Consider the following 23,374-nt stretch of genomic DNA (forward strand, 5'->3'; position numbering starts at 1 on the left):
CTGCTACGAAGTTTTGTTTTATCGCTTTCTCTCAAAAATAATGTTGGAAAGTAAATCCTTGATGATATATCAAGGAGTCACGTGCTATTATATGAAACCAAAATTATTGAAGTCAATTCTGTAGTTATAGCTGGTGAACTCTTTTGCAAGATTTTCCCGTAGAGAAGGCATTACGAAGTTTTGTGTTTTCAATTCCGTTCAAAAAGGAAGGACAGGAGGGAGGAAGAGATTTAATGATATATCTAGTGGGTACGAGCCATGGCCCTTTCCCTTCATATTTCAAGAGCTTCCATATTAAAGGATCTGATCAATGTGGCTGCGGCGAAGTAGGCGATCCCCTTCATTATGCCACTAGTTGCCCTCTCACCACGTCTTTTCATCTCAAAAAACCCACCCACGACCTAGAATATATCTGGTGGACAAACGTTATGAGAAACAAGATGTCCAAGGTTAAAATTAGAAATCTTGTGCGGTTCCTACAAGAGAACGAGGAATTGATTTCTCCAGACCCAAGCCCAGTATAAATTTACGTTTCATTTCTCAACCAAGCTCTTCTCCAGAATATATTACCTTCAATAGATTTCATCTACTCATACTCCCCACCGAACACCTCCCTCATCCTTATAATATTGTATATAGTTACTTTTTATGTGTATTGATGATATTTTTTGTCTTTTTATGTGTATATTGTTTTTTTATGTCTTTTTATGTGTATATTGTTTTTTTATGTCTTTTTATGTGTATTTCTTTTATCTTAATAAATACTCCCAAGTATATCCTTTCAACCGACAGGGAATCCTAGAGATTCCAAGTTCGGGGATATTCTGTGGCGAAAGAAAGAAAGTGGGTACGAGCACTCATATGAAACCAAAATTTTAGAAATCGGCAGAGTGGTTTTTGCTGGAGAAATCTGTCGGAAGATATTCCTTATTATTTTAAATATAACTCGGTAATTAAATTCAATAAAGGAATGAAATCAATGGCATAACTATTTTAACAGCTATAAAAATATGATATAGAAATTTCACATTCAATCACAAAGATTACCGTGAGGTAGCTCTACAAGCGTAACACGAGTGCGGATTTCTAAAAGAAGGGTTACGAAGTATAAAGTGAACAGTTAGTTATGGTATGGAGTGATTTAAAATTTCCGACTTGATGTATTTGATTCTTTAAAACTTTCGTATTGGTTCATCAACTACCATTTTAAGTTTACTAAAATTTGAATTTCTGATGGAAACTTTAAATATCAAAAGTGTAACCTCATTAATCAAATTTAAACATTTGAACAACTTCATAGCTTTGACATTTGATAATTTAATGGCGCTTACTTTCCTTTTTTCAACTGTTAAATTTTTAGCAGATTTAAAGAGCAATAAAAAAAAAGCATAAATCCAAGTTTTTTTTTCTTTCTAAAAATGAATTTTAATCTTTAGAATTGAAGCAGAAAAAACGAAAACACTTATAGGTTTGCAATTTTTGAAATCCTCTGAAACAGCGATGAGTTTAAGAACAATTGAAATAAATTTATATACCAAGCCCACAATGTTTAATCTAAAAAAATAAACAAAAACTCAGATATTCATAAATTCAATTTGTGAAGCACAAAACTTTTCCTGTGATTTAGAATATCAATGTCATAACAATAGTTCAGAATCCTTTCTGCATTTTTTAACGTTATTGAATAAAAATACTTCAATTTTTCTCTGTAGATTAAAATATTTTATTCAACAATAGAACAATTCATTCTTTATTGAAATACTTAAATATCCTTATAATAGTTTTGTAAGCAATTGATTCTATTGTGTTTCATAATGATAGAAATAAATAAATACATTGAATTGAATTGTAAACAAATTCTGATAAATGCGTAGCTTATTTTAAGACTAACATATTTCGTTCATACACAAAATGATATTTTTTAGGTTGATTTTAGAGAACATTTTTAAACACGAATGAAAACGAAATTATTAAAATGTTTTGTTGAGTACTCATTTGGAGTACATGCGACGTTTAATTCAGATATAGTCTTTTGTTTATATTAGTATTTTGTTTATAAAATTATTTTGTTAAACATTTAATCGTGTTGCACTACACATTTTGAGAAAATAAGCGTGCTATCAGAAAAAATATTTGAATCATCTAAGCTTATTAAGCAGTTAAAATGTTATTTGTTTAAAACACAATATGTCATCTTAAAAAAAATCGGGATGAATGTTAATATCAACTTTTATATCATATTTTAAATGGCATTTATCATTATATAACATTATATACTATTTAAACATATTTATCATTATATAATATTTCAATATATTTATCATTATAGTGTAAAAGCCATATTTTAAATGACATTTATCATTATATGACATTATATAATAATATATTTATCATTATAGCATAAAGGCCATATTTTAAATGCTATTTATCACGGAAAGAGCGTATCAGAAGAATTTTCCTTCTTCTTTACAGTATTTTGAAACCATATAAAATTTATTTAAAAATATATTACTCTACGTGAAAACATGATCAGGTAACGGTGATGGTATTTGTGACAGCAATATAGTATACAAACATTCGTATTAAAGTTTCCTGAAGATGTATGGCCCATTACGAGTGATCTAACGTTGGGCCGTATGCAGTAGATCTTTCGTTAGAAGGAGGAGGGAATGAAGGAGCAAGTTGGAAAGGAAGGAGAAAGTTGGGACACAGTGTTTCGATTAGGAAGAAGGAGATGAATTATTTAATTGAGAAGATTTTTTTTTTCTTCTTCGGAACAAAGATGCTGTATGTTAGGGTGAAATAAGGTTAAAAGAAATCAATGACTTGAAAACAATCGAAGATTACAGATACAGGATGTAAAAAAGAAATGAAATTATTTTTGTCAAGAAAATCAAATATTGTCGTCACATTGTTTCCATTTCTGAAACTAATGTAGTACTGGTTTATAAAAAAATAAATTTGTCGCAGTTGCAGTTTGTATGTTTTTTATGGATTAATTTTTAACTGCCATCGGCAACTTACTAAGAATAGTTTATATCATAGTCATACTACGTTCCAAACTGGTGTTATAAAATGCATTAAAGCAAACTTATATTTAGCTTTTAATAAAAATTATGTAATTTTTTACATTATTTTATAAGTTAATTTACAAATTAAGTTTAATTTATAAGTTATTTCTCATTTGAAAAGAATCAGTAAATTTGCTCCCTCACTCTGTTTAAATTATCTTCGTAATACTTAGATTTAAAGCGAATAAAACGCGCATGATTTTTATATATAATTTGCAATTTTTTATTTAACTACTTAAGTTTCATTTCCATTGTTGGAAAGTGTAGATATATACTTGAAAGTCATCAGTGTAAAAATTAGGAAAATTCAATAACATTATTTAAATGTCCGCAAAAAGTACAGATTACACTCATTTTCTATTTTTTTCCCTCACAGATTTCAAATTGCATGTAAAAATTAAAATTGTAATCTACTTTATTTTCATTACATTCCCTAGTAGCTGTTATTCCCTATACTACGAACTCAGAAATTCAGAACTGAACCAATTCTTCGAAATCTTTGATGAAATAAAGTATATTCATCCAAGATATATATTTATCTGCTTTGTAAATTTATGCTTAACTGCTCGTAGAACTGATAGGGGGAAAGACTGAAGCGCAAGTATTCTAGTGCCTTTGTGTGCCCGCAAAATCTTTGATAAAGAATATAAATCCAGTCACTGCAAATATTTCTACTGATAGGAACTGATAAAAAGAAATATTACGAATTTTTCTGAGAGTTTCGCGACTAAATGACAATGCAATACTATCTATCTTCTATCAATCTTGGTATATCACCTCTTAGAATTAATGCTCAATGCAGCGAAAAGTCCAGAGTCTCTACTGGCATCTATGATTTTGAATAGAGCACGTGACAATGAACTTTATTAAGCCGTTTCTCTGTTCATTGGAGATCTTATGTAACATATATTTCTACACTAACCGCAGTGCTATCTGATGGTATAAATTGGAAGAGTACCTGGGAGTTCGAGCTTCGTTCGGTTTTTAAATTTTTTTCGGAGAAAATATTTAGATACGAAATACATACTAATTACATATGAATATTTTCAGTTTTACTTACATATGGTCATTTAAATAAGGAAATCATTAGTTTAACATGTTATTCGAACCAATTTGCAATATTACATTGTTGCTACTGGATGCGAGCCGAACATATATTCGTATAATGTCATACAGCGCCATCTCACAAAATTTTTAGGAACCAGTAGGTTATCATCCTATGGCAACTATGCAAATATCACAAAATGTTTACGGAATAGCACTATATGGCAATGTCAGCATGAGAGCATATATAAGCTCTAATAGTTATATTATATTATATATATATATAAGCATTATTTTATGTGAAGCAGGATGCAGTTTTGAAGACAATGAAAAAACTTTCGATTTCGTGACGTCGTTTTATTTCATTTTGGAGAAGCAGGCATACGTACAAGCGATGAGCACACAGAAGGGAATGATGAAAAAGCTCTTGAACATTTTATCCCTGTTCTTATATAACCCAAGATTTTGATAGGGAAAATATTTCTTCATAGTGCTAATATATAATGAGATTTCGAAAGGGATTTTTGCTACAAGCGTCATCGAAGTAAGAGAAAACACAGGGATCTTTTAACCCATCGAGCGTCGGCTGTCCAGCTTAAGAATGTTCTTAAAACGGCCGCAGTCAAAATAAAGGTTGAACACAATTTACTAGAAAAGAAATTGGCAGAACGTTCCTAAACCGGCCTGGTATGTTTTTGCTTTCCCCTGACCATTAACAACAGGGGGTAAACTTTCCCGCGTCTCGACCATCGCCACCCCCTAAACACCGGGGATTTTGAATAGGACTGACTGATCAATCAAGTAATAAATCTGTCGACGCAGGGCAATTGCCATGCGGTTTTTCAACTAAGAAGTTGGTTTTCGCTCTGAGAACTAAGAACTTCTCTTTTAATCTGCAATGTTTGCAGAAAATAGAATTTGTTCAAAAATAAATTTAAAAAAAAATCCGCAGTATGATTTTATAAATTTTTATTAGTAATAGAAAAATTTGTTTAATAAATTATTTAAAAGGAATTATCATTCATCAAATTGCATTACGAATATAATACATTCTTTTTACTGACATTCAGTGAATTTTACTTAAGTTTTTTCTAATTTTTAGTTGTAAGCCTTTTACTCGCGTATTTGGTATTCGAAATGAAAATAGCATGATTTATAGCTCCCTGATTGAAATAAATTATAAAAAATTATTATTAATTTAAAAATACTACATTCATTTCGGATATAAATCTGTTATAATCTGTTATTGAAAATTATAAATAAAAATTTATAAAAAATTTTTGTTTATTTTTTGATTTTTGTTTTTCATTTCATTTTTTTAAGTTTTGAAAAATAATAAAACAATCTTTTGTCAATATATAGTAGGTGAATATTTTAATGATAATATGTTGATGAAAATATTATTAACTTGAATATTTTTGACTAATTATCTTATTTTGAAATAATTAAAAAATAAGTTGAAATAATAAATTTTTAAAGTTAATTTTAATGCTAAAATAAGAAAACATAGTGTATCCATTTACTCACGAGGCTTATATCTGATAAAAATCATCATTTCATTCATATTTTTAATAAGTGAATATTTTGAATGTCAATTTCTTATATCATTCCTAATTTTGTCACAAATCTTGGTAAAAATGACTTATAGTCAGTGCAGAAATATTTTCATAAATCCAAGCATTTCTCTGGCGTTAAATATTGCGAAGAATCTTTCTTTCATCTAACTCCATCAATGAAATCAAAATTTCAACTGTACCCATTTTATTAAGTTACAACATTATGATTTTTTATGAAAATTCGTAAATTATCTCGTAGATAATTTACGAAAAATGAGACTTAGCTGCATGTGTCCAACAGTTAAGAATTACCCTTTCAGACTCTTGCTTCCATGCTCTTCATTTCTGAACAATTCAAACGAATTTCACTGGCAATATTTATAAGGTATTTCGCTGCATGTGAATTTCAAAAGGTAGATGCACAATAAAATAAATGAAAAACAATCTAGAGTAAGTAATCATAACTTCAATAACGTTTAAAACCAGTGAGTGAAAATTAAGGTTTTTATTTCATTGCAACAATAAAAATACTTGCTACAAATTTTGGCACACTCATTAAAATAAAACAAATTATAGATATTAATGAATCTGTAATTATTTTATTATTTTACCAGTTCCTTATTTTTCCAGTTTGTGCAAGAAGGGCAGAAATTCTTCATTTAAATGATCTTATCCTCCGGTCACAAAAATTGGATGGGAGAAAATTTGCTTAACAATGACATTACATATTAAGAAGGTTGTGCTAAATCAGAAATAATATATATATATAAGTTATTTTATATTTTTAAGAAAAATAGAGATAAGCGTGAATTGTTACATCATAGAATTAATTAGCAAAGACAGGTCGGAGAATCATGTGTGATAAAGCAGCAAGTTATTGGTGGTCTAGTCACAGATGACTCATCGTGGTCTCATGATGTTAAAATGTTCTCATAATGTTAAATGTCTCATGATGTTCTTATCATCTGTAACTACTTTTTATCAAAGCAAAAATAATATTCACAAATAGCTTTTTAAAAATTCAAACGCTACTATTTTCGTAAATTATGAATTTTTAAAGCATAGTAAAAATTTTAATTAAAATTTTTCCGTGGTAATTCGAAGAAAAGTAAATTAACTAATTTGACATTTGTATATTAATTTATCGAATTTAAGCATATTTTACATCAATATATTTCATTATGGAAGTGAAATTAAATTGTCTTCATTGTTGCTTCTATCATTTCAACCTAATTTTTTTCCATTGTTGATATCAAGATATGATCCAACTAATTATTTAATGCTGAGTATCTTTCAGTGGTATGCTTTTGTTAAAAATTCTGTTATACTTTAGATAAAGTTCAAGTGCAGAATCAAGCATTGGTGAAACATTTTTAGCTCATTTTTGAAAATTGCTATTAGGATTGCCCTTAGGAAGTGCATTAGAAATAAATTTCCTAAAGGAAGCAATTTTTCTATTGGAAACAATCTTCAGTAGTATCTGATCAATGGCCGAATTTCAACCAGAATATAAACAAATTTAGTAAGAAAACCCACTTGCATTGTATTAGTGAACAGAGAAATCGAATTTTTTATTTTATTTTTTAGTCATTACTTATTATTGAATATATTAAGAAATACGTCTTTAAATCTTCTATGAAAAAAAAACTTTAATGGATATGAAAATCAAAAATAGTAGAGCACACACTTTGTTTGACATAAAATCTAAAACTGATTAAAGAGCAAAGCTTAAAAACTTTTTTTCATAGATTATTGCCATAATACCCACGTTAACTTAATAAAAAGAACACCGCTTTCAGGAGTGATGAATTAATCTTTTGAATCCAAGACTCATAAATTTCAAGAATGGTAAAGATTAAAAGAACTACTCAAAACCTCTTTCAAGAATTAATTCTTGTCTTGCTGAATGCCTAGCAAGGGAAAATATCCTCCCTTTCAATGCAAGATTCGTATTAAAAGTACTTCTATTGTACAATCTGCCTGGCGCATGTTCTATATAACCCATTTTGAGACACTAATTTTCCTTGAATAGGCTGTTGTTCACCAGATGTAACACTTCTCTTTGTAATGTAACTTCGGCAACTTTAAGCACTAAACCTACCGACATTTTACTGCTTGATTTGATCGTAAAACTTCTTTTAACAATGCGAACAAGCCGAAAAACTACTTTCACATAGAGAAACACATGGATTTTCTTACCGAATACTAGCAATTGAAAGGAACCGAGATCCATAGATAAAAAAAGTTCTGAATCCACAGCCTTGTGATACGTTCAAACAGTTAGAAATCGTATCAGCCTTTAATGCATTTATTTAATTTCATTAAATAGTTAATGCTGTTTTATTGCAAAGCAATAATTATAATTGCACAGATACATTCATTAATTCTATTCTTCAAAGCAATATCATACACATCATCCAATTTTGAAGAATATAAATAAATGTTTTCCATTTATTAAATATATTTTCGTTCTTTCATATGCCAAACTTTTTTTAATAGTCCTTATTATTACCAAGTAATTTTTTTCATTTACGCTTTTCGCAGCCCGTCACAAGACACAACTCTTCCTCCCATTTGAATGTGCTTTGATTTTTTTATAGAGATTTTAAATATATATTTATAATATAATTATATATTTTAAAGATATAATTTCTAAAAAAATATTTTTTATATTTATAAAAAAAGCGGTTTTTTTTATAACCTGAGCCCTCTCCCTCCCCCCCAAAAAAAACGAAAGACAAATATGATTTGCAAAAACCAGTGAACAACGCTTGTATTTAAATAGTGAAATAAAAAATAATATTAAGCAGTATAAGAGAATAATAGTAACTACATTTATCAAGATACTTTAAATAAAAACGTCTATAAAAAAAATTAAAAACGCTTTTACTAAAAACTCATTCTAAACAGTAAAAAATAAATAATTAGATCCAAAAATTTTCAAATTTGCCTTTCATTACGTATTAAATGCTTGGCCAAAATCTATATACAAAGCTTAAACAATAGTTAAAATTACATTTAAAAATAAATATTTGTCTCGCTTAATAATTGGGATGAAAATAAATTTAAAAATTTTATATAAGGATTTGTTTTTTTATATTTTACAGCATTTTAATAAAAGTATTATTAAAAGTTCAAACGTACTTTTTTGCGAACTAATCACAATCATTAACTGTTATACATGATTATGACATGTAAATATGAGGGATTCCCTACCTTTAATAAGTATAATAGTTTTCATTTGGATATTAAATTTGTGGCGAAATAATGAAATATCCAAATCAGAAATGAAGTATACAGCTCATATCACCAATCGATCCTGCAATCGCGAATTCTTACGAAAAGCGTTATTTCCCCTTTTCGGGAGTTCGTTCCCCTAATTGGAGGGACCCCCCAAATTCTAACTGTCAGCGAAAACCACAAAATGACCTTAACAAGCAGATGACCCACCCCGTTTATTGCATTTAAGGGGGAAAGCATTGACGACTTTCTACGTTGGAGCCGGGTTAATAGCAGTTTGCGGAAAGCAACTTCCTACGTTCCAGCCGGGTTCAAAACAGTTTTCGGAAAGCAACTTCCTACGTTCCAGCCGGTATTCAAGAGACACGTTGGAGCGACTTTCTACGTTCCAGCCGGTTGAAGGGTTAAAAAGAATGTGCTCACTGGACATTTTTCTACCCCTTCTCGCGGAACGTGGGAATGTGAGGTTTTCAGCCGATTCGGTAATCTTACAAAGCTACTCTTGAGTTAATTAAGTAGAGAAAGTGGAATTGGATCACGAAGTAAGAGAATAGTTTTAGAATGAAGTTACTATGGGCTAAATTAAGATAAAATATTGGAAATTAATTAAATTGAAATAATAATTAAAGTATCATTTTATATATATATATATATATATATATATATATATATATATATATATATATATATATATATATTGTGCTTTAAAAGTTGTGTTTTTTCAGGAAAAACACCTATATAGATAAATTAAAAAGGCAAAGTCTTATCTAGATATAAAATTTGATCCAAATCATTACAGCCGTTTCCGTGATACATGAAATACATTTTTATAAATATATATATGAGAATTGCTCGTTTAAAGTTATAAGATATGGAACTAGTAAATTCAACTTTTAAGCTAAATTAGAAAAAATGCCAAAAAAAATAGATGAAAATAAAATCAGACACACTTATTTGTCTATAAGTTATTTATCTTTAAAGTTGTTCCCAATCATTTGAAACATTCTGTATTTTACATAAGTTGATTATAATTATGACTGTCGTACATAATATGTCACAAATTTCAGAAAATATCTACAAAAGCAGGGGCATTTTCCCTTAACTAAAACAATACACGAATATATCCGTCCAAGAATATCTAGTAAACAAATGCAGGTGAAGAAATCATCCAATCCCAGAATGCCACCGAAAGAAAGGACCGGACGGCACCGGATGGGCGAAAAGGGGGGGGGGGGGGGTAGGGCAAGGAGCAAAAGTAATCTAAGTCGCATTATCCAGCCGGCACGCATTCCGTCCCTCCCGGAGTTCCTAATGCGGGGAGCTGGTTAACAAAGGAGGGCGCCGCCCCCCAATTGCGACCGAATGGAGGATAAAATAAATGCGAAATGAATAATCCGGGAGATTGTATCCGGCTCTTTAGTGGATCGGTCTTTTTCTCCGCGAACTAAATTACGGAGAAAATGTGCAGACCACTGGGACCGGACGCCACTCTAGGCAAAGTGGCGCAGGTCCAGCTTTGGGCACACTTCTTATTTATTTCAATTAGTGGACGAGGCTAAGTTGTAGATCGAGTTGGCCGCTTTCTACATGCTCTCTGAGACTCTGTTTCTAATTGAAGAAGTTCACAGTCTTGGGAAATCCTTCAGAAGAAAAATGGTCCAAATACGGGATTCTTGGTACGGATTCTAGAATTTTGGACATGCAAGATATATGCTCGTTCGTTGAATTATAATGCAATGATTGTTTGGCTATGAAAGAGATGGTTTATAAATAACAGCAAATGCAATAAGCATATGGTTATTCTCGCACTTATTATTTTCATCATTTGTTTATACTAATGACGAGCAGAGGACAGTAAAAATTTAATCTGTAATTTGAAATTGATTGAATTTTCTTTTTCCAATTTTCAAATATTTTTTTTTCATTGTGGTATAAATCATAGAAAAAGTTAAAATCTAGCGACGCATGATTTTTATGATTAGTTGTTTTCTCTTTGTCAAATACGAGAATGTTAAAATATAAACAAGGAACCTATGCATCTCTCAAAAGGATTCTCTAACACTTAAACTTTATAAGAAATGCGAAAAAATCTCATGAAAATATCTCGTTTAAAAAATTTCAACCTATTAATATCAAGAGCAGAGAGCCCTTTTTAAAAAAATATCCATTATAAATTGACAAAGAATACACTATTCTTTCTTTATTAACTTTTTTATTATCTTCATTATGTAATAATTATTTCATGAATATTCGTTAGAATTAGCAAAAGATGCTCTCAACATCTAATAAAGTGTGATGGAAGTTGTTTTTAGAGTTGCCAAATACAGAACCCATGAGTGACGACGTTGTCAGAATGTTAGTTGATTATGTTAACAGAATTTTTTTTCCAATGAAGTCAATCTTCTTTTATTTAAAAACGTCCTTATAAATACAGGCTGGAGTGTGGTATGGTTAAATTATTAACGATCCATTGGTCTCTTTGAATTTGACTAGAAAGATAAAAGCAGAAATTGGAATACAACTTCCATCTGAAACTGAAATGAAATGTTCACAAAGTTATGGTTTAGTTTCCGACTTATATAGTTTTCAAATAAAACAAAATACAGCTAAATGCATCCATCGTTTATTGCATGAAAGAACATGTTAAAGAATTTCAGAATTTTTTTAAAAAAATGTTATTTGAAACAGATATTACTGACACTATTCAATCACTTATTTCTGTTATTTTTTGTGATATTTCAAAGGATCTGGTTTATCATGTGTGAATTGTGATTGCGGGAAAAAATGGAACTCGCATTGAATTGTATGGAATATGAAAATAAATTTGATGCTGGTGAATTTTTTTGCATCTATACAAAAAAAAAAAAAAAAAAAAAAAAAAAAAAAAATCAATGTTTAAGCTTGAATCAAGAAGCAAAAGATTAGTACAAACTGATCTTGTATATCGCTATATAATAAAACTATATGCAGAGACTTTTATCAAAAATAAATTTCCCTCCGACCAGACACCTCAAGTAAGAAGATGGGAGTTACCGGTATGGTGATTCGTCCTGTCATCGCTGGTGGGTAAATAAATGTTTTCTTATTGAGTAAACATCATTGTCATGATAAATAACACCTTCTAAAGGAAGTATTGTACTGTGAAATGTGATTGCCACTAAAACTCAGTCTTAGTTCTCGCTTCAGTGATATCGTTATAGTGGTTATTCTTATAAATCTGGATTCTTGGACTAGACGGTGTTAGTTCCTTTTCGTTTATGAATTATATGTAAATTTTCATCTTGAATTATAAAAGTTTGCCATCAATTTTTTAGTTTATCGTTCATAGAATTTCTGGTTTTTATCAACAAGGAAATCTGATCCAAGTCTCATCTCAATACTCCATTATCATTGTCATTTTAGCGATCAAATAAATTTGGGAAATGTGAATAAATAATAAATTTATACTGTTAAACATGGTCTATATGACATCACTTCGAATTTCTAATATTTTTTTTTATTAAATCTCTAAACATGCTTATGATGTGCAGGAACAGGAGTTTTAATCAGTATGTGAATATATATATATATATATATATATATATATATATATATATATATATATATATATATATATATATATATATATATATATATATATATATATATATATATATATATATATATATATATATACTATTTCATTTAAGCTGACTAGTTTTTAAAAGTACAGATTAGAAATATAAAAAAAAAATCTTTGTATATTTTAAATTATATAATTTATACAAAATCCTTTGTATAAATTGTACGAAATCAATAGCTTCATATTCACTTGAAAATTTTCAACTTTACGTTCATTTATCAAATTTGCCACAGTAATCATACAAATGATTTTTGTCAAAAATTTATTAGTCATCTCATTTACTATTTATTTCAAAAATTTATAAGTTTCAATGGGGATGTAAATTGCAATTTTTTGTACGCAAGACTGTAAACTGCAATATTTTTTTTCATTTTCTCCAATTAATTCAAAACTCAAATGTCGAACTTTTAGAAAACTCTGAGTTTTAGAAATTCATGTGGATTCTGGGAAAATGAACTTGACGATTTTTACTAGTATTATCTACTAAGATGATAATTTGAATATTCTATAACAATAATTTGCTGCCATCAGATTAAAGACCGACCCTTTGTACAACCTTTAACGAAATATCGGCAGAAAGAAATCAGATGAACCAGTTCCGACAATCGATCATAAAATCAATCAATTGTCAATCATTAACGCCATAAGCTTGTGGTGGTAACTTCATAAGCCAGATAACAACCTCCGTAAAGGAGTGTAAACTTTTGTTTAGTAGCTTTGTTACTCAGCTATGAACCCTACCTTTGAGAGTTCAAACCCCAACCTTGCACAAGCTCTTGGTATTACTTTTGAGAGTATCACCGTTTCTATGAGAATAAAAGAAAATGAATAGTTCTTTTTTCTAAGCCATTTAAATATAACCCCATACAAATAGTTTTGAGTGAAATATTACGATAAAATTATAGAATTATCATATGGAACATATCCTTTATTGAGTTACGTCATTCAAATTGAGAGCTAAACTTTATGTTTGTAAACACTGCAATTTTTTTAACCAAATAGTTTTTAAACTCTACTAGGATTTTACAAACACCCTGAATTCTTACAGAGAAAAAAAATTCATTTCAATGAAGACTATCATAAATAAAATAATGAATCAAAGTTTTAAACAAAGAATATCTTTTCGAAATGAAAATAAAATAAAAAAATTAATTAAAATAAATCAGAATCAAAGGTGTGTATGTGAAAAAGTTTTGGAGAAACCATACCAGTTGGCGTATGCATATATTGTCAACGAAACGACATGCGAGCTAAATACCTCGTCAGTTAATAACTTTTCAGATACTTTTTATGTATCATATGGAACATATCCATATGATATAAAATAACATACGATATAATGATGTATGATATAAAATGATAATGATATATCCATATGATATAAAAGTAGCAATACTTTTAAAATTATTTTTATATATTTCTAAAGGTTTCTTACTTTGCGAAAAACTTTTTCGCTGTCTAGACTTTCTTGTCTGAAATCTGTTCTAAATGAACCTCTCAAATGTGATGTCTCAAAAACAGCATTATATTCTCGACAGCTTTTCAGCATGTCATTTCAGATACTTGAAAAGATGTAATAAGCTTATATTTGGAGAAAGTTGACACGCTACTGACGTTTCTACAGACTAATTTGATAGAAATATCTAGTAAAAAGTTTTGTTTCTCTTTCCATATAAAAAGAGGAGTTTCTATTTCTACAGACGTTTGAAAAAAATGAACTTAAGAATGATATTGTCAATCAACTTCGATCTATTTTTGGGATTCTCCGGCTAAAAGAATATTTTTCTGAAAGAGTATTGACGTATCAAATTATTGAAGAAATTGCTTATTTAATAAAAAACTTTTTTAATAGATGCTTTTTTAATAAAGTTATTATATATATAATATATATATGTATGAATGTATCTATCTATATATGTATGTGTGCTTAATGATATCTCTTAATTTAATTTAAATCTTAATTAATTTTCCAATTTTTATCTTAAATTATCTCATAATATTTTATTTCAGAATTTTCCCTTTTTTCCTTATACAAATCCCAGTTTTTATTTAATTATTTTTATGATGACTCTTTTGCTTCCCATGCCACGAGAGAAGATACCGAAGATTGTTTTTCCTAATTCGACATCTGTCAAAAGAATCCGTATCAAAATATCTTGATAAAAATGACTAAAAGGAAAAGTTTTTGTCACTTTTGTTCTTGTTTTCTGGTGCGAAAGAGAGCCCTCGAATGTATCTATTAAAATTATTCAACACACACACACACACACAAATATATTGCAAATATATTTGGCATGGACAGCTATTAGTTTTTATTGACCTTAAGATATAAAGTTGGCTTTAATAGAAAATAAAATTTTAATAAAAATAAACGGAAATCCAGAATATTTTTCATGAGTTTTTTTTTAGTTATCATTTATTATTACATTATAAATATTATCAAATGTAGAAACATTTTTTTACTCAAAGTCACTACCACTTGTTCGCCACTCTCGTTGAAAGAGAAATAATTACTCTCTTTAAATACTTAGAAAATAGTTACTATAAAATTACACTTTTATAACTGAGTCAAATGGAGAAAAATAGAAATGTCACAAATGCGTTTAGCAAAATTTTTATTTTGTTTCTTCTATTAATAGCTTTAATTACTACCAAAATTACTTCATTTTTAGAACTAAATATTTGGATATTTTATGACAAATATCGACGATAAAAAAACGAATTGATACAAAATAGTTCAGTAATCATTTTCAAAAAAAAAAATCATATTTATTGGAAATTAATCTGCGAATACATTTATTTATAAGTATTCTGATTCTCTATAATTTAATAAGAACCATTCATTTTGTATGATTTATAGTGACTTACACCATTTCTTAATATTTTTTTCTGTGGTTTCACTTAATTGCTACAACTGGATATTTTCGTAAAAGATGTAAAAATATAATAAAATGCATCTTGAATCCTTTTTGGTTATATACCATATGAGAAAAAACGTTTAGAAATATTTTGGCAATATATTCAAAAGCATCTTCTTTGAATATTTTTATACATTGATCATACAAATTCGATGATACTTCAGAATTAATACGAAATGCAGCAGAAAACTCAGTCCTCTAATTGTTTTTATCCAACAAAAATATGAGAAAAATATAATAAGCAAATGAGATGCAAAATAAATTCTTGATTAAAAGATCATATGTGATAGAAATAAATAAAAACGAGTTTCAACAGATAAATATTGCTTAATGACGAAAATGGCACATGCTGATGTTTGTGGGTAAATATATGATCACTCAAGACTATCAAAACACACTATTAGTGATGTGGTCTAGACTGAAACAGATGGTGCAATAAATATTCGGGATTCTCTTTTACTTTTGTTCCATGGCAACTTTCACCAGAAGACATACTGTGGGAGGCATTGAATGGTATGCCATATATCATCCCAGAATAGAATCGAACAGTTTTCTTTCACTTATGCTGTCCTTTTGCCAGCATAATTATTAAAAAGAAAAGTATATATAATTTATAAAAATAAATATTATGTAAAAAAACGTATGTAAATGTTGCTTTTTATTCGCTTCATGATTGGTAGATAGTGAGTCACCTGACACATGACATTTGAGGTTTGTTTTGCCGGTTGTTGAAAATGTATTAATATTTTATTTTATTTATTTGTTTATTTTAGAATGGCAACGTTATTTAAGAAAATATTTTTTTTGCTGTCTCATTTTGTAGATGGCAACTTGTAGATCAATCCCAAGATGGAATAAACAAAGTTTGAATTTTTTACCGGAGGGATATCGTTTTTCTATTTTAATATAAAAAGCGAAAGAAAACGGTGTTTTTCTTAGGCAGCTTTAACATTTTTTGGCGTCCGCGACAGGATTTTCTCGAAACAAAATAAATCAAGATGCTTCAAGCAATAAAAGGTTTTAAAAAAGAAGATCTGAAATACGTTGCGTCTGAAATTGGAGAAGACGTATCAGAAAATATTACGATAGTTGGATTAAAAGATCTTATTTTAAGTAGTTGTGAATATAAGAATGATCCAGAATTCGTTCAAGAACTTTTAAGTAATGTTATTTCGGAAAGGAAATTAAAAGAAGAAACCGAAAAAGAAGATAAAAGATTGCAGCTTGAAGCTGAAAAGGAAGATAGAAGATTGCAGCTTGAAGCTGAAAAGGAAGATAGAAGATTGCAGCTTGAAGCTGAAAAGGAAGATAGAAGATTGCAGCTTGAAATTGAAAAAGAAATAGAATTGGCAAGAATACAATCTCAAAATAGAGGTGAGTCATTTTCTGCTAATTCTACTGCTGATTTAAATAATTATAAGAGAAAGTTTACACTGCCTAGATTAGAACTTAGACAATTTGGCGACGATATTAAAGATTGGCTCCCATTTTGGAGTCAATTTGAGCAAATACATAAAGATGAGGATATCGCACCAGAAGACAAATTTCAGTACCTAGTTCAAGCAACAATTTCTGGTTCTCGTGCTAGAGAGGTTGTTGAAAGTTTTCCGCCAACTGGCGCCAACTATCAAAAGGCTATTGATGGTTTAAAATCGCGTTTTGGTAGAGAAGATATTTTAGTGGAAGTGTATGTGAGAGAATTATTAAAATTAATTATTTCTGTGCAAACAAAAGAAACATTTTCATTAACTTCTTTGTATGATAAGCTTGAATCATATTTACGAGCGTTAGAAACATTAGGTGTAACCACAGATAAATGTGCATCCATTTTGTATCCTATGGTTGAATCGTGTTTCCCAGCTGAATTTTTAAAGGCTTGGAATCGTAGTAATATTTCCAGTATTAACTCTGACGCGAAAGGAAGATTGGATAATTTGATGCAATTTTTGAAAACGGAAGTTGAAGGAGAAGAAAGAATATGTTTGGCTGTAGCCGGTTTCGGTTTAGGAAAGGGCCAAGAATACAGACCTTTGAAAAAGAAACAATATAGCTCGGAGAATTTGAGAAATAAAGTACCTACAGCTATAGGTTTGTTAACGACTGCTGCAGATAAAGATGTAAAGAAATCTTGCGTTTTTTGCGGTGGTAAACATTCAAGTTCAGATTGCTTTACGGCTCAAAAAATGACTCTATCGGAAAGACAAAAAATAGTCAAGGAAAAACGATGCTGCTTTGCATGTTTATCGCCATTTCACGCAGTTAAAAGATGCCGAGCAGTTTTAAAATGCCTGATATGTTCTAAAAAACATTTTCCTATAAAGTGTGATGTGCTTGATTCGCAAAAGATGTCTGTAGAGGGAAAAGAAGATAAACCCGCACTAGATGTTAATATGGCTAATTTTAATAAAAACAGCCCTAAGATATTTCTTCAAACTCTCAAAGCTAAAGTGGTATCGGATAATAAACAGAAAATTGTGAGGTTACTTTTTGATTCTGCATCACATAAATCTTACATTTTGAAAAGTGTAGCTGAAGAAATGAATTATACACCCGTTCGATGTGAAAAATTGGTACATTCTCTTTTTGGTGGCGTTATCACTAATGAATTTAAACATAATTGTTATAAAGTAAAATTGAGAAATTTGATTGGAAATTTCGGCTGTAATTTTGAAGTTCAGGATCAATCTATCATTTGTGACAATATTAGACCGGTTTTTAAAGGTCCCTGGATAAAAGAATTAGAGGAAAATCAGATTAATATAACTGATATTAGCGATACTTGTGAAGGCATTGATATTCTAATTGGAGCTGACGTTATGGGGAAAATGTTAACTGGCAAAAGAAAAGTCTTATCTTCAGGTCTTGTCGCTGTAGAAACTTTCTTAGGATAGACCTTAATGGGTAAGGTACCACAGGAAGAATCTTCGGAAGAAAACCTGGCTTTAACAGTGCTGTCCTTATTTGTAAATGAAGCTGAAATCACAAATTTATGGAAATTAGATTCAATCGGAATCAATGATCCTGTTGAGAAAAAATCTAAGAACGAGATTGATCTTCGGACCAAGGAGCATTTTCTAGAAACGGTAACAATTAATAAAGATGGTGGATATGAGGTTTGTTTACCATGGTCTGATGATGAGTCACCTTTGCTCGACAACTTGGATTTGGCGAGGAAAAGGCTCGACTACACTACCTCAAAACTTATAGCTATGAATATGTATGAGAAATATGAAAATATTCTTCTAAATTGGTTAGATGAAGACATAATAGAGGAAGTTCCTACCAACGAAATGAACTCTTATGGTAATTATTTACCTCACCGTGCAGTGATAAAACTAAGCAGCAGCACTACTCCAATTCGTCCGGTGTTTGACGCTTCAGCGAGATTAGCAAATTATCCATCTTTGAATCAGTGCTTGGAATGTGGTCCTAATCTCATTGAGCTTATTCCAAATATTCTTCTTCGATTCAGAGAGGGACAGCTTGGCGTTATAGCTGACATCAGGAAAGCTTTTCTGCAAATTAGTATTCGTAAAGAGGATAGAGACTTTCTTCGGTTTTTGTGGTGGGAAAATAGAGAAGAAAAGAAATTGAGAGTTTTTCGTCACACAAGAGTTGTTTTTGGGGTAAAATGTAGCCCTTTTCTTTTAGCTTCAGTAATTGAGTACCATATTCAAAAATGTGAAGGATTTGAAAAATCTTTGAAGAAAAGACTTTTGGAGAGTTTCTACATTGATAATGTCGTTACTAGTGTCGACAGTAAAGACCAATTAGATCGATTCATTGACAATTCTAAAACCTTGATGGCAAAAGGTGGTTTTGATCTTAGAGAATGGGAATGGTCTGGCGACTGTGAAACTAATTCAAAGGAAGAAACTCAGGTATTAGGTCTTATTTGGAATAAGAAATTAGACACTTTGAAAATTAACATGAAATGGCTGGATGGCATTAATGTGGAAAAAGTAACTAAAAAGAGTATGTTATCTACAGTACATAAAGTATTTGATCCTTTTGGATTCACTGCACCAGTGATGCTCTGTCCAAAAATAATGCTACAAAAGGCATGGACATTAGGTACAAGTTGGGATGAAGAAGTAACTGGTGAGCTTCGTAAAGAATTTCTACAGTGGTTTCAAGAACTTAAGCATTTGTCTGACATACAGATTCCTAGGTGTGTTCAAGCATCTTCAAAAGATATAAGCAACTGCACAATTCATACGTTTGTTGATGGAAGCAAAGATGCATATGCTGCTGTTACATTCCTTAGAATAGAAAATAATGGTCGAATCGAGCTATTTCTACTTGCAGCGAAATCTCGAGTGGCTCCTTTAAGAGGCACAACTATCCCAAGAATGGAACTTCTTGCGGCGGTGATTGGAGCGAGGCTAGCGAATTCAGTTGTTGAAGCTCTTGGTTGGAAAAATGTTACGATATATTACTGGAGTGATTCTACAACAGTGCTTGCATGGATATTGCGAGAAGAAAATTGGTCTGACTTCGTTAGGAACAGAGTCCAAGAGATAAGGAAGTTGAGTAATCCTACATCATGGAGACACATACCTGGTGATAAGAATCCGGCAGATTTACCTTCCAGGGGCTGCAAGGCAAAACATCTAGTCTCCCTAAGATGGTGGGAGGGTCCACAATGGATGAAAAATGCTTTTGAATTTCAAAACATTATGGGTTCCACCAACCATGATTGGAATGAAGAAGAGATTAGAAAGGAAAAGTCTAAGACGACTTTTATATTATCAAATAATGAAGCCTGTGGTGTTGCAAACTGGTACTACAGATATTTTTCGAACTATGATAGAATAGTTCGTCTTGTTGCATGGATCCTCCGCTTCATGAACAACTGCAAAAATATAACTGAGAAGAAGCATGGTGAATTAACCGCTACAGAATTTCAGGAAGCAGAAATGAAGGTTTTATTTATGATACAGAATGAGTCTTTTCTCCCAGAAGAAGAAAAGAGATTAAAAACCCTACAAGTATTTAAAGACGATCTTGGCATCATCCGTTTGAAAACTAAAATTATTTATCGCAAGGACAGTGAAGATTTTCTTAAACCTATTGTTCTTCCTCCGAAGCATGAAGTGATAAAGCGGTTAATCTATAATGCTCACGTTAAGAACTGTCATGCTGGAGTCCAGATACTATTGAATGCACTTAGAGAAAAGTACTGGATCCTAAATGGAAGAAAAGCGGTGAAACATGTGGTGGCCAATTGCATTACGTGTAAAAGATATAGCTCAAAGAACATAGAAGTTATAAGTCCCCCCCCCTTCCAGAAAATAGAGTAAAGGATGCTGCGGTGTTTCAGATAACTGGCGTTGATATGGCTGGACCTTTATTCCTTAAAGACAAGAAGAGCTGGGTTCTAATTTTTACTTGTGCAGTGTACAGAGCAGTTCATTTCGAGCTTGTTACTGCTGCATCGACTGATGTTTTTTTAATGGCCTTTAGGAGATTTGTTTCTCGCAGGGGAAGATGCACAACAATATACTGCGATAATGGCTCCAATTTTGTTGGAGCAGCCAACTATTTAAAACAACTGGATTGGAACCGTATCCAAAAATATGGAGCAATAAACTCTATTGACTGGAAGTTTAATCCTCCAACTGCTGCCTGGTGGGGCGGATGGTGGGAGAGATTAATTAGAATTTTAAAAGATCTTTTGAAGAAAGTGTTAGGACATGCACGTCTCAATTATGAGGAGATGATAACGGTTTTGGCAGACTGCGAGCGTGTAATCAACTCAAGACCTCTAACTTACATTTGCTAAGAGGAAGCTATAAAACCAATTTCTCCATCGATGTTCATACAAGATGTGCATGAATGCAATCTTCCTAATATAGATGCTGTAGAGCAAAATTCTGTGAGCAATAGATTCAAATACAGACAAGCAGTGCTTAAAGACTTAAGAAATCGTTTCAGATCTGAGTATTTGGGTGCTCTCATACAGCGGAGAAATAAAAAATCAAGAAAATGTACAGTTACTGTTGGTGACATTGTTATGGTGGGAGCAGATAATAAAAAGAGGCTTGTCTGGCCTTTAGGTCGTATCACAGAAATCATACTAGGTAAAGATGGAAATGTACGACTTGTTCGAGTGCAAACTTCACAGCAGAATTTCCTGCGACCAATTCAAAGAATATATCCATTAGAGTTAACATCCTCTGATGACTTCTCCACTTCGATGACACCAGATGATTTGAATAAGTCAAATGACATCACCAAAACTTCTGACAGTACTTCTGGCAACGAGATGAAATTTAGTAGAGCCGGAAGAAGAATTAAATTGCCAGAGAGACTGAACTTGTGATTTATTTTGTTTTTGATTGGACATTTTCACATTAATTTTCATTTTTATATTTAAATATTAATTGAAAATTTGTAAAACGTTGCCATTTATTGAATCTCTTAACTGTGTTTAACTAATAGTATTATATTTTGATTATTATTTATAATCAAAAGGTGGGAGGATGTTGAAAATGTATTAATATTTTATTTTATTTATTTGTTTATTTTAGAATGGCAACGTTATTTAAGAAAATATTTTTTTTGCTGTCTCATTTTGTAGATGGCAACTTGTAGATCAATCCCAAGATGGAATAAACAAAGTTTGAATTTTTTACCGGGGGGATATCGTTTTTCTATTTTAATATAAAAAGCGAAAGAAAACGGTGTTTTTCTTAGGCAGCTTTAACACCGGTGTTGTTTGAAATATTTAATAAAAATTATTATTACGTCGTAGTAAGTATTTATATTGCACTTGACGGTAAAATGGAGAGAAAAAAGAAAAATTACAGCTTTAATTTACCCCAAATTATCAGCAAATGATTTTAAAACAATATTATTTTTTAATTCTACTTTTAGACACATCATTTCTGGAGGCACTAATGGAAACTTGCCAGGTAGTTTTTTCGTCTTTGGGCTGGTCTAATACCTAGGCAATAAACGTGTTAATTGCATTCGTTTTGTAAATAGTAATGGGTCGTCCAGCGATATCAGATGGAAAAAAATGCGACGATCGAGCAAGAATCTGGCAATTTGAAATAAAAGCTGATTGTAGAACTACTAAGTTGGCTGCAAAATGTGAAAAATTTATTCAATATTTAGATATCGGAGATACAAGCAAAGGATGTTCTCACTGTGGAGCTTTCAGTTTTTAATAGGAAGTAGACCAATCAGAAATTGCATGTTCTTATCATGGAAATCTTTCGTTCAAGCTTCTAGCATTGAACGAATGGCAATGGAGTTTAAAAGCTTGCTAACTGGATCATCGGGATTGGAGAACGAAAGCGAATTAATAGGGAGCAACGCATATTAATAAATTATAAATATTTTTAAGCAATCAAATATCAGAAAGATATATAGAATGATTGCGTACTATGGGGCTTTGTTTTGGGAGAGATCAAAGAAAATGGCAATCACTGAATTATTTCAGGAGGCATCTTTGCTTCCCATCGAAGGAAATGCCACCATCATAACACACATGCATTACTGCGCCTTCCTGGAAAACGAGAATCTGTATGTTTATCTGACATACTCTTACAGACATATTTTAGTTGCCTCTGAAGAAATCAGAATAGCTTAATTAAATTAATGTTGATAAATATAACATTTCAACTTCAAACTTACTATGCACGTTTCCACATTACAGTAACTTCAGAATATCTGAAGACAACTGAATTATCTGGCAATAAGCCCAGTACAACACAGTTCGATTAATCATGGGTTTTTTCCCCGATCCACTGATATCAAAATTAGGCTTCACAGGGCATAGTCAGCCATCCATGTTTAATAAAAGCATTCTAGAATTCGTTTAGTAAAATAATTCAAGATTATATTATATATATTAGTTTAATTAGAAGAATGTACGCCTTACTATAATAAAACACATGCAAAAATTCCATTGAG

The 23,374-nt window shown here is 30.7% G+C and overlaps 1 protein-coding gene across 1 annotated transcript in view; it reads left to right on the plus strand.

Annotated features, from left to right (window-relative positions):
* Nucleotides 1–22,784, plus strand: part of LOC129985021 (uncharacterized) — a 57,084-nt gene extending 34,300 nt beyond the window's left edge. The window contains exons 3-4 of the mRNA XM_056094950.1: nt 18,551–20,335; nt 22,684–22,784. Of these exons, the coding sequence (XP_055950925.1) occupies nt 18,551–20,335; nt 22,684–22,784 (1,886 nt within the window). The remainder of the gene's footprint in view (nt 1–18,550; nt 20,336–22,683) is intronic.
* Nucleotides 22,785–23,374: the final 590 nt, after the last annotated feature.

Source organism: Argiope bruennichi, chromosome 9, assembly GCF_947563725.1.
Source record: "Argiope bruennichi chromosome 9, qqArgBrue1.1, whole genome shotgun sequence".
Lineage (NCBI taxonomy): Eukaryota > Metazoa > Arthropoda > Arachnida > Araneae > Araneidae > Argiope > Argiope bruennichi.